The sequence below is a fragment of the Sebastes umbrosus genome, chromosome 3, assembly GCF_015220745.1.
Source record: "Sebastes umbrosus isolate fSebUmb1 chromosome 3, fSebUmb1.pri, whole genome shotgun sequence".
NCBI lineage: Eukaryota > Metazoa > Chordata > Actinopteri > Perciformes > Sebastidae > Sebastes > Sebastes umbrosus.
Genome location: NC_051271.1, coordinates 4,302,774 through 4,315,346, shown reverse-complemented (window position 1 = coordinate 4,315,346; position 12,573 = coordinate 4,302,774). Strand labels below are relative to the sequence as shown.

Genomic DNA, 12,573 nt, shown 5'->3' with positions numbered 1-12,573 from the left:
GAAAAGAAAAAATCCAGTATCTGTGGCTGTCGCAGGACTGGAATAAATAAAATAAGTAATCATTTTTCTTTCTTGAGAATTAAAAGTAAAATTAAATTTTTTTACATAAAAATGCTGTTGCAGTTTACTTATTAGTTTGTTATTTTAATTCTTTACAAGTCACCAGAATGCAGGAAACAAAGTCTCTGAAACTCAAATTTTTCTGAGGGAACCTTGACTTTTGGAGCTAGTGCTGCTTTCATTGGATAGGAGTTGGCAACACTGGGCTGTTTTTTTTTTTCCAGCTGGATCATTTTGAAAAATCTAGTGTATTATTGCTGGTTTCTCAAGATCGCCCACCCTGCCTTTAAATACAACTCATGGAGACGAGGAGAGAGGAGGCTACTGGAGGAGCTTAGAGCGAGGAAACACAGGTGTATTCTACATTTTATCAAGTGGCGTGGCGTATAAATTACGTATAAATGACGTATAAATGATGGCACACAGTTTGAAGCAACTGACGCTAGGGAACCAAGGATTTCTCATTTGGCAGCTTCAGCTCCTCACGTCTCTCTCTCACATCCTCGCTGGAAGACGTGAGTGAGGGAAGCGAGGAGATACGTTAGCATAATGAAAAGCGCAGTGTCTGTTTCATTCTTTTAACTAAGTTGTGTGGTGACTGAAACACTAAAATCGTAGGTGCAGTGTCCTATTTAGAGAGAGGGTGACTGCATAGGAGAATCACCAACATTTGTGCCTTGGAAAAACTAAGTTGTAGTTGAAATGTCGGTGTCGACAATAAAGTCATCTGAGTGTTGTGGGTGGTCGTCCTGTCTTTTCACGTGGTTTTATTTAATAGAGAGTTACTGTCTCTGATGAGCAGTGCAGGTTCACATTAAGCAGGGATGAGAGCTGTACCACAGTAGTCCTCTGTGGTCGCCACCTTGTTTCTCCTCCAGCTGTTGTTGAGTTCCTCAGCTCAGCACCTGTCTGTCTGTCGGTGGGTGTGTGGGTGGACCTGGCGTCTACGTGGTCTGTTTGCCGACCGCAGCCTCAACAATGTGTGACTGTGTCAACACAAATACCACTCCGCCTCTCTCTGGACAGCGTGGAGGGCCCGTGGGTGGATTTATTCTCTTCCTTCACCGTGTTTACCGAGGTTTTCTACCTGGAGAGAGAAGAGAGGGCGAGTTAAAGTCTGACACATAACTGGAGCTGTTTCTCATAGAGTCCACCCACCAGCTCTGAGAGGTTTACACATCCACGAAAGAAAGTCTGTTAACCTTTTCCACTCCAGCACTCTTTATCATAGAGCCGTTTTTGTCTTTTTTAGGGGGGTGCAGGGGGTCTTTAGGGGGAGATAGCAGGTCAACAGTAGACGTCACATAGAAGTGGTGTACATCAGCTGAAAGCTGTGAACCTGAAGATTAATTTGAGATGCAGCTCAGCACTGTGTGTCAAGTTGTTCTAGTCATTAATCTGAAATAAAAATTTATGAATTAATCAAAATAAATGTCGAAAGTGTATCCGAGCTTATAGAACATTAGTCAGAAGTCAGATGTTCTGTGACTGTTTGAAGGTCCCACCTGCAGCCGGGGTGTCAGCTGAACATTTTCTTTATCTTGGAGAAGAAACCTTCCTCTTCCTGCTGCTGCTGCTGGTTCTGGTTCTGGTTCTGTTCTTCCTCTGAGGTGGTCGTCTTCTCAGCAGAACCTGAGGATTTGCTGCCCCCTGCTGGACACAAACACACACTGCATCAGCTCAACTACTGACATCGCTGAGTGTCTCTGGACTGGACTGATGTATTTACTGAAGGAACACTGACCTGCAGAAGGCTGGACACCGTTGACCATCCCCTGAACATCCGTCTCGTCTTCAGCGTAACTCAGCAGCAGAGAGCGCTGCCGACGAGTCAACTTCCTGCAGGAACACCAGACCAGACACACCGTTTAATGACACACACTGAATCCTGTTTAACTGTTTAACCACTTCACAGTGTAAGGACGTCAGAAACAGATTTATCAGAGGAAGAGAAAAAATATATAACGAAAGAGAAAAGAAAACATAAAATAGACATTTACAATAAAAATAAATACTTAAATAAAGTGAAAAGAGTGTTTAAAATGAAGAGAACAGGCAGAAGGAGATGACGGTGTGAAGACAAACCTAAGACAAGTTTTAATTTGACATAAATATTTTTTAAATCCACAATGAATGAATCAGATTTGATTTAAAAATGCTAATAATTCAGTTGTTATTATTTTGTTACTGCAATAACTGGAACTAATAACAGTCATTTATTGTCGTGATTTGCCAAAACAATTGTCTTTAGGGATGTCAGTAGAACCGGTACCAAGTCGATGCCAAAATTCTGAACACATGACGGTACTCATTTTCTACAGTACCGTAGGTACCGTCAGGGCTTAAGACTAACCGCATCCCATTGTCCCGGGGACGATAGAAAAAGTATTCCGAATGCAGTAAACTCACTATCAATGCGTCCAAGGGATGCACCCTATATTTTCCCTGATAATGCTGCATTGTGAAGAATAAAAAAATCTGAGTTGAAATCAACAGGAAGAGAGCTAGTTAACGTTAGCTGTTAGCTCCGTGCAGGACTGCGCTGCTAATTTGCTGATTTCAACACAGGAGGTGCCATTAATTTATGTTATGATGTTCTGTTCAGTTCAGTTCAGTTCAGTTCAGGCTCTATTCTGTAAAAAGGAGTATTGTGTGAAGGTCAATTCTAATGTTATCATGATGTGTTCAAATGTAATCTCGTAAAATGTAGTTTTTGGTGAAACACTTGAATAAATCCAGTTGTTTGAAAGAGATGTTTTCACAGCAATATAAAATAGATATTAGAGAGAATTATGAGCTGTTTAACTTCCTCACAAAAAACAGTTTGACAACGGTAATAAAGGAGTGGATGTTGAACAACATGGGATTTATTGTTTTACTGTTGTTTTTTACTGTGGTGTCGAATCGGTATCAAGAATCGTGGAATTTCACTAGTATTGGTATCGACTACTAAATTTCTGGTATTGTGATATTTTATTAATCTATCCATCTATCTATCTATCTATCTATCTATCTATCTATCTATCTATCTATCTATCTATCTAATAACAACACTGACACATATATGTGGGTCTTACTTTGGCACTCTGATCTTGATGTGTACGTAGTGATCTCCGTAGCTGTAGCTGTTCATCCTCCGGATGCCTTTTCCCTCCAGCCGGATCACCTGATCGGCCTGACAGCTGGCAGGAATCTGAAAACACAGATGACTTTCAAACAGACAGACAGAAATTTGCTCTACTGAAACTCTGTGTAATGAAATGTATCTGAAGGCCTTTTTTTTTTGCGATTAATTCGCACATCAAACTGTGTTTGTCATGAATACTTTCACATCGAATGTGAGTATTACATGGCAAAAAAGCGACATCATTTTTCTACATGGCCTTAAGCCGGCCCTGGATCGGGAGGATGTGCTTATATCAATACACTCGCTACCGGTGCTGCCTATTATGATTACGCTTCGCTCACAGAAACCGAATGCCCGCCCAGGGATTAATGTCTACTGCCAGGTCTGACTTTCATTCAGGAATATTGAATGAAAGGAGACTGGTCCTAATTCAGCATGAAATTAACTCACACTTGACTCTTCTAAAAGAAGAAATATCAGTTTGGCGGTGTATTCTGAGTAGGAAGAACAGTCACAACTCTGATGGGGAGATGGAGTGATGCTGTATACTGTCCTTGTTCCTCACCATGATGCTGATGGTCTGATAGAGACCCGGTGCTGTGGCGGTGCCCCCCAGGACGGCCTGAGCTACAGAGATCAACACGTCCGAGTGGAGGTCGAATCCATCACGTCTGAACACCGGACTTCTCTGGACCTGCAGCGAGACATTTCAGATAAAACACATCGGACTCCAACACGCTGCGACAAATCAATAAGTCCTTGAATACTAAAAATACTCACCCTGAATGTAATCAGGATCTCTCTTGTCCCCACTGACATGCGTACTGTCTGACCATTTTCCACTCCTGTGAGAAAAGGTCACAAAAAAATATTATAACATTTTCCAAATCTCACAAAACATAAATTCACAATTTGGCACAAGATGAAATAAACGGACTATCTATTCTGAAACAGATGTGTGAATGTGAAACCTACCAGCCGGTACCGGTACAGTGACCGTCTGCCTCTTCTTGGTCTGTCCTGAACCTCGGCACAGAGCGCAGGGCGTGTTGATGATCGACCCCTTCCCACCGCAGCGTCGACAGGTGGAGCGCATCATAAAAGGACCCGTGTTGATGGACTCCTGCAGGAGGTGACACAGACAGTGATATCATGTTTAATGGCTGACTAGACTCCTTTTTCAACTGCAGGAACTTTCTCCAGGACCTAGGAACAATTGAGGAACTCAAATTTTGACCTCAGGGACCAGGGTCTAAATTAAGTTCTGGGGACATTTGATCCCCCTAAAAAGCCCTAGTTGATGGGTACTTTCTGAAAGTACAGGAACTTCCAGGGTGGGGTTTGCAGGGATGACAGGAAACTAAAGGACAGATTAAAGAGTTTGTAGATATCTCCACAGGTTAAAGATAAGGATGCGATGGTGAGGAAATTTTCCCACCAGTTTATAAACTTGTTACAACACCGGTGTTACCGATTACTACGGACCTTTTACAAGAAAAGATGACGATCAATATGTGTAGCGCGCTTACTTTGATTTTTAGCGTCGGGTGGCGGTGTGTCTGGTCTCTCCGGTAGAGCTTTTGCTGCGAGGCTGCAGGGGTCTAACGTTACCTGGCACCGCTGCGCCACGTACACCGGCTGTGACCACTCCGTCCTCTTCGTGGCGATTGCCTCAATACCATTATTGCTCCCTTATAGTATTGGGTTTAAATCAGAAATATTGCCAAATAGGCGCGTTTGCTTTTCACTTCGACACCAAATCCTTCGCCATCGTCTCGTCTGTTAACTCTCTCTCGTCCTGCGTGTGAAATATGACTCCTGCTACTCTGAGCTGAGACTCCTTACGGAGCAGATGCATTCACTGTCAGTTTATAGGGTCCGTCGTCTGACTATCTGTCGATAACATGCTGATACACCAAAATTAACTAAATGGGTTTTATTTCTATAAAAAAAAGCAAAACGACGGTGGGTACGGTGGGTACGGTGGGTACGTAATGTAATCGGTGTGTGCCCGACCACCGGGTAACACCGGTAGCAGCGACTACCGCGACAAGCCTAGTCAAAGACCCTGCTGCCACCTGTCGGTCTGAGACTCACCATGCCTGTACCGTTGCAGTAGTTACACTGAGACACTTTGGTGCCCGGCTCGTTGCCCTTCCCGTCACACCGCGGACAGGCGTCATCAATGTTCACATTCAGCTCCTTGTTTGCGCCCTTCGCTGCCTCTGTAAATGTCAGCTCCATCACAAACTGTGGAAAGACAAAAATGATTCTTAGATAGATAGATAATAACTTTATTGATCCCGAGGGAAATTCAAGATGAAACTTTACAATGAAACCGCTGACATTCACACCTCAATGACCCGTCACAGTTAATGCACGCATGTTTAACTAATTCTTAAATTTACATAACGCTGAAAAGGTTTGAATAGCTGCATAAAAAGACCTCCATATAGGGTTACGGTTTACCTCGGGCCTTTGTTCGAACATGTTGTTGATGTCTCCGAAGCCCATTCCTCCAGTAAACTCTCCAAAGATCTTCCTGAAGAGCTCCTCGGGGTCTATGTTGGTGCTCCCGGCCCGGTAGTACTGCTGCTGGCCCGCTGACCCAGCATGGCTCGGGTCGAAGCCTGCCGCTCCGTATGTGTCATACTGCTTCCTCTTCACCTCGTCGCTCAGCACCTTCACACAAACAACAACAACAACAACGACGAGTGAGTTTGAATAACACAATTTGATGATGCACTTTATCTCTAACTTTGTACCTCGTAGGCTTCAGCCAGCTTGGCAAACTTCTCTTTGGAATCTGGGTCATCTGGGTTGGTGTCCGGGTGGTACTTCTTAGCCAACTGGAGAGACACAAAAAGTAAGAAGAAAGATGAAGGCAGAGAATGAGAAACTCTGGGCGTTTCTCAAAGTCCAGGACGGATCCTTCAATGGCTGAATTTCAAGGACGCTACGTCACTGAATCCCGCCGAAGGACTGTTCCAATGTTGAGGATCCTTCAAATCATACCGAGGACTGAGTCCTTTCATTCAGACGGTTTTTAAGGATGTGTATCCTCCGCGCTCCTAAAACGCCCACAATCCTATGCGCGCGATGCATTTCCTGTCCCCAGACTGAAAATACGATAGTAAACTTTCAGTTATTTCACCTCAGCAGTCCGCCAAAATCTGTTTCTGAACAAATTTGAGGTGAGAAATTGGCAATCCAGTTGCTGAATCTTATACTCATATTAGATCTAATAACCTAATTCAAAAGTTTATTCATCGCTCAGCGACAGACTCATTCAGCGAGCTAACCCAGTAACATTAGCACATGAACAGCAGAGAGAGACAGCATGTAGAGCCAGCAAATTTTCACATCTAACTCAGTGAATTAATTAAGGGTTTATTTTGACCAAACCAGAGATAAAGGTTGTTGGAACAGTGGAAAGACTAACCAAGACAAGATTGATCAGTTTTATTTTGTTTCTGTTGAGTTTGAAGTGTTTTTTTACAATCAGCAAGGTAAAATTAAAAAAAATTTCAATGGAGTCTGGTAGCATAACAGCTGTTTCTTTTCACATCTAATGTGGAGAATTAAGGGTTTACTTTGACCAAACCAGAGTTAAAGGTTGTTGGAACAGTGGAAAGACTAACTAAGACGGGTTTCATGAGTGTTATTTTGTTTGTATTGAGTTTGCAGGGTGTTTTACAATCGGTGAGGTGAAATTACAGTTTTTTCTATGGAGTCTGGTAGCTTAACGGCTGTTTCTTTACACATCTAACGTGGTGAATTAATTAAGGGTTTATTGTTGGAATGGTGAAAAGACTAACGAAGACGGTTGTGATGAGTTTCATTTGAATGAAGTGTGTTTTACAATCGGGGAGGTGAAATTACTGTTTTTCAAGGGAGTCTTGTGGTTTGGAGAAGAGCATAAGGGCTGTTTCTTTTCACATCTAACTCAGTGGATTAAGGGTTTATTTCGACCAAACCAGAGCTGGTGACCAAGACGGTTTTGATGAGTTCTATTTTGTTTCTGTCGAGTTTGAATGAAGTGTGTTTTACAATCGTTGAGGTAAAATTACTCTGTTTTTCAATGGAGTCCGGTAGCTTTGAGGAGAGAATATTAATTGCATGTTTTGTATGTTAATAAATAATAATTGTCCAAATCCCTGTTGATTTTATTCATTTGTTAATAAGCCTACATGTTTTGAATATGTGTATATCATTTTGAGGAATGAGGAAAATCAATATTCCTACTAGAAATTGTAAGATAATTGTTCTAAATAAAGTAAAAAAAAAATACCACATCCATTTCTTCCGTACACCAGCGCACTCGCTAGGAAGGAGTCTTGCCTCTGTAGGACCCGACTTGGAAGTACCCGTCCTACCAAGGAAGCATCTTTGACTTTGAGAAACACTCTGAGTTTTCAACATCTTTCTTAAGGTATCCAAACTAAAGTGTGTCTCTGACCTGGTAGTAAGCCTTCTTGATGTCCTTCTGCGTCGCAGCGCGGGAGACGCCCAAAACTTCATAGAAGTCCTGCTTGTTGGCCGACCTGCTGCTGGTGTGAAAAGAGTGGCAGGTGATGCCATGAGGACATCTCCAGCCTGCAGAGGAAAAGATCCAAAAAGGAGACTGTTGTGATCAGGAAGTACTAACTGTACATACAGATCTTCTGCAATGTTTAATATGAGGAGTTGTTTTGTGCACAGAGCCAAGAAAAGCATAAAGAAGCTCGCTGTTAATCATCAACATGGTCCAGTTATTGCATTTCGGCCCTCAGGACATCATTTATGGACCCATAACATGCCAGCAAGAAACATAAAGTTCCTGACTGTACTCCAGTCAGCAGACACTAGATATTAACCATTATAATACTCACAAAGGACGCTGTTGCACTGCAGTGTACCATGCTGTATGAAGGATCACTGGGGTGTTTTCACAACACACTAAAATGGATAAACTGCTCTAATTACAACTGAATACTACTCCATTTAACACAAAGGTCCTACATGAAAAAATATTATTATTCAGTGTGTTTTATTTTCCATCTTGTGTTATACATATTCTATTTAATTCTATTTTATTTATTTATTTTATCAAGTGTGAATTATTTTCCATCTTATTTTCCCTGTTTTTGTGTTCATTCTAAAGTCTATTTTCCTTTATTGTAAAACACTTGGTGCTGCATTTCTTGTATGAAAGGTGCTAAACAAATACAGATTATTATTAATTTTTATTATTATTCTTTAAAGAGTCATACAGTTTGACAGTTTTATTACTTGTTTTAGTGTATATAAGTTTGAGAGTCTTAGTATATTTTTTTAATTCACATAAAGATCAAGTGAAATTGGAGGTAACGGTTGTTAAACTTTAACCAATTTTGATATTATGATTAGTTTTACACAATACATACACCAATCTTTCACTCATCTTTAGGGAAAAAACATTCAAATAGAAAAACATTGCAGACATGTACTCAATGTAATGGTACAGAGAAACAAGAATATTAATTTAAACAAATAAATATAAATTACAATAATTTCTAAAAAATAGAATTGTGATAAATAAACTTCAATAATAAAAAATTATACTAAGCAAATTAAACATGCATTATGTTCATTGATGTATATGTGCATGCTGCAAAAATGGGTACTGATTTTGAAATTATTTTTATCAAGTGTGTTTTATTGACAGTTTCATTACTTTTTTCTGTGTTTATAAGTTTTAGAGTCTTAATATTTATATTTTAAATTCACATAAAAATTCAGTGAAATTGGGTGGTAACTTTTTTTTCTTTAATACATATTTATATAAAATTTAAAATTCACCATATATAATCACTAAGTTTACAATTAATGCAATGTTACATTTATTATGTTCAAAATGTATAATGACTATTTTACAATCACATTTGATATGATTCGTTTTACATCATTCTGATGTCATCATACTATTGGGTCCTTTTTTTATATTTATTTTTTTAGCTTACATATATTGTTGTTGTTGTTGTTGTTGTTGTTGTTGGTTTTGTTGTGTGTCACTATGTTTTATCTAAGTTTTTTTTATGTACAAGCTGCTCCAAACCAATTGCCCCTAGAGGGATTAATGAAGTTTGAATTGATTTGAATTGAATTGATACTGTCAGTAATGTCATCATACATACTATCAGTGATGTCATCATACATACTATCAGTTATGTCATCATACTATCAGTAATGTCATCATACTATCAGTGATGTCATCATACATACTATCAGTTATGTCATCATACTGTCAGTGATGTCATCATACTGTCAGTGATGTCATCATACTGTCAGTGATGTCATCATACATACTATCAGTGATGTCATCATACTGTCAGTGATGTCATCATACTGTCAGTGATGTCATCATGCTATCAGTGATGTCATCATGCTATCAGTGATGTCATCATACTATCAGTGATGTCATCATACTATCAGTGATGTCATCACACATACTATCAGTGATGTCATCATGCTATCAGTGATGTCATCATACTCTCAGTGATGTCATCATACTCTCAGTGATGTCATCATGCTATCAGTGATGTCATCATACTGTCACACACTAGCAGAGAGCAGTTACATCACACTAGTTGTACCAGAGCTAACTATCTTAACCAGCCTTTATGTGTCTGTAACGTTAGACTCCCTGCAGCCTGCAGGACGGTGTTGGTACATTGAAACAGACGGTTGTTGTTATATTGTAGTGTATATTGTTGTATTGATGTCAGAACCACCTGATGATGTTGTGATGCTAACAGTTAGCCTGTCCTCACCTGTCAGTCCTCTCAATGTCACGTCTCTCCCAGGTGAACAGGAGCTCCGGCTGACCGCTGCTCCTCCCCGGTGGGTCTGCCATACCGTCCCCGAACAACCTGCTGCATGTCTGGAGGAGACTGAGAGGAAACGACCGCTCCGGTGTCCGGTAGAGAACCAGCGTGCAGTCAGCCGGGCAGCGGGGGACGCCATCTCTAACGTCACTTCCGGTGTCTGCTGGTCGTTCTGCGCATGTGCGGGTTGTTTGTTTACTCAAGCAGCCTACCACCATGTGGACTTGTTCTTTAAGAGGTGTCATTTACATTCATCCACAGATTCTATCCAGTGAAACATTTCTTACAGAAGTTAAAGAGTGACATAGATGTAAATTATTCCTGCTGCGAATCACATCCTGATTCTTGCTCTCATTTATTCTGGTCCTGTAAATTTACATGTGAATTGTGGAAAGATGTCAATAATTTTATACTTCTTAACACTTTCTCAGATTTTGCACTGCACTATAAAAATATTATATTTGGATGCCATGATTACAGTGACAAAGACAGCAATGCATTTTTTTCTTATTAATTTAATTTTAATTCTCGCAAAGTTCCACATTCACAAGTGTAAATTTACTAAAAAAAAAAGCCTAATTTCTTTGTATTTATGAAAGAAATGGAATTATATCTGTCAACAATTTCTTCCTCACAAAACCAAAAAGCAATGAAAACAATGAATGTATGCAATATCATTAATGTTTTTAATTGAAATTATTGTCATACTCTCGCGTGGTCTTTTTTTTATTATCATCTACTTATTTTTTATTTTTTATTGTGTTTTTTTTTTATTATTTTATGTTGGTTTTGTTTCATTTCTGTTGTCCTTTTATGTTTGACACAGCTCTTTGTTTATGTTTTTGCTATGCTTCTTTTGTATGTAAATGTTTTTAATGTTTTCTGCTGTTACTATGTAAACTGTAATTTTGAAATAATAATAATAATAAAAAAAAAAAAGTGGGCTTGTACTTCTGCTCTCACTTATTTTGGTCCTGTAAATTTACATATGGACTGTGGAAAGATGTTAATAATTTTATAGTTGACAACATTTTCTCAGATTTTGCATTTTAATATAGAAATATTATTTATATTTATATTTATATTATATATAAAATTGTGTGTACTTCTTGTTGTTGTTTAAAATTTAAAATTATTATGTTAGTTTAGATCTTGTATAAGCCTGTGGCTTCTTGACCTCTCCTGACACTGTTTTTTTTTTTTTTTCATTGACTGGATTTTGTGCAGTTATATATATGTGCAAATAAATAAAAAATAAAAAACTATAGAAATATTATATTTGGCTTTTATGTCTACAATGACAAACACAGTAATGCATTTTTCCTTATTAATCTAAAAATATTGAATTCTCGCTAAATTCCACATTCACAAATGTAAATTTACCAAAAAAAAAAGCCTAATTTTTTTTGTATTTATGATGGAAATAGAACAATATGTGTCAACGACTTCTTCCTCATGAAACACAAAAGCTATGAAAACAATGAACGTATACAACATCTTAAGGGAACTAACTGTCATACTCTCGTGTTTTTATTTTTTATTTATTTAATGTTCGATTTGTTTCATTCATTTATGTTTGGCACTGCTGTCTTTTTGTTCATGTTTTTGTTATGCTTCATCTGTATGTGAGTAATGTTTCCTTCTGTTACTCTGTATACTGACAGTTTGAAATAAAAACTATTTAAACAGTGTACTTGTGCTTAAGTAACCTATTTCCATGTTGTGCTACTTTAGACTTTCAGATGGAATTCCTACGTATACCATATACATATATAATATATTCTTTTTACTGTACTGCATTTATCTGCAATGGTTGGATGTAATTAAGTAGATTACACACAAGTATCCTCCTGTACAAATTTGAGGTAGGCTACTTGTACTTTACTTGAATATTTCCATTTTATTCTACTTTATACTTCCACTCCACTATATATCAGAAGCAAATATTGCATTTTTTTTTTGTACTACATTTATTTGCAATGGCGGAATGTAATTTAGGGGGTAGAAATATACCATAGTTAGATGTGGAATTAACTTCTAATCTTTAAAAAAATAATAAAATTAACATTCTACTCTTGAGAGGACAATAAAAATATCTTTGGCTCCCTTAAATTGACGTCAAAGGTCATTAGAATCAGATTTATTTGTCCAGTACGTGTGCACAAACAGGGACTTTGACTTTTTTTTTTTGCATTTCTCTCAATTTAGTACATAGAAATAACAGCGAGGGACAAGGACAACAAAGCTGGACAAATAAAGAAAGAACTGTCATGCACACAAGTAGTGAACACAAATTGGTGTATATATAAATATTAGATAACTAAATATATATAAAAGCACCAATAAAATAAGAATTAAAATGTCTATATACATGTCAAGTGTTCTGTAAGTTGTAAACAATACAAATAGTGCAAAATACATCCAGAACAGCATTTTTATTTTGCTTTTTTTAGAAGATGTTTTAGTTTCTCACCATTTCATGAGACTCAGAAATAACCTGCAGTAGTTTTGCATTTCATTCTCATGAAATGTGTTCAGAGA

General features: G+C 38.3%; 1 protein-coding gene across 2 annotated transcripts; it reads right to left on the bottom strand.

Annotated features, from left to right (window-relative positions):
• Positions 1 to 240: 240 nt before the first annotated feature.
• LOC119484683 (dnaJ homolog subfamily A member 3, mitochondrial-like) lies at positions 241 to 10,239 on the bottom strand. Of its 2 annotated transcripts, none has more exons than XM_037763704.1 (12): positions 9,979 to 10,239; positions 7,647 to 7,783; positions 5,953 to 6,036; positions 5,657 to 5,869; positions 5,285 to 5,437; positions 4,163 to 4,310; positions 3,968 to 4,032; positions 3,753 to 3,881; positions 3,138 to 3,253; positions 1,805 to 1,899; positions 1,566 to 1,713; positions 241 to 1,147 (listed from the first exon to the last, which is right to left on the bottom strand). In XM_037763704.1, exons 1-11 carry the CDS (start codon positions 10,169 to 10,171, stop codon positions 1,580 to 1,582), a joined length of 1,467 nt encoding a protein of 488 aa, XP_037619632.1. In that variant the 5' UTR covers positions 10,172 to 10,239; the 3' UTR covers positions 241 to 1,147; positions 1,566 to 1,579. The 2 variants fall into 2 exon arrangements, with proteins under 2 accessions (XP_037619632.1, XP_037619633.1); XM_037763705.1 differs by having other exon boundaries at positions 1,566 to 1,710; positions 9,979 to 10,238.
• Positions 10,240 to 12,573: the final 2,334 nt, after the last annotated feature.

Coding starts and splice junctions, on each gene's coding strand:
- LOC119484683 (XM_037763704.1), bottom strand. CDS start 10,171: ATGGCGTCCCCCGCTGCCCGGCTGACTGCACGCTGGTTCTCTACCGGA. Junction 4,033..4,162: donor CACTGTACCGGTACCGGCTG/GTAGGTTTCACA, acceptor CTTTTCTCACAG/GAGTGGAAAATGGTCAGACA. Junction 1,714..1,804: donor CGGTGTCCAGCCTTCTGCAG/GTCAGTGTTCCT, acceptor GTTTGTGTCCAG/CAGGGGGCAGCAAATCCTCA.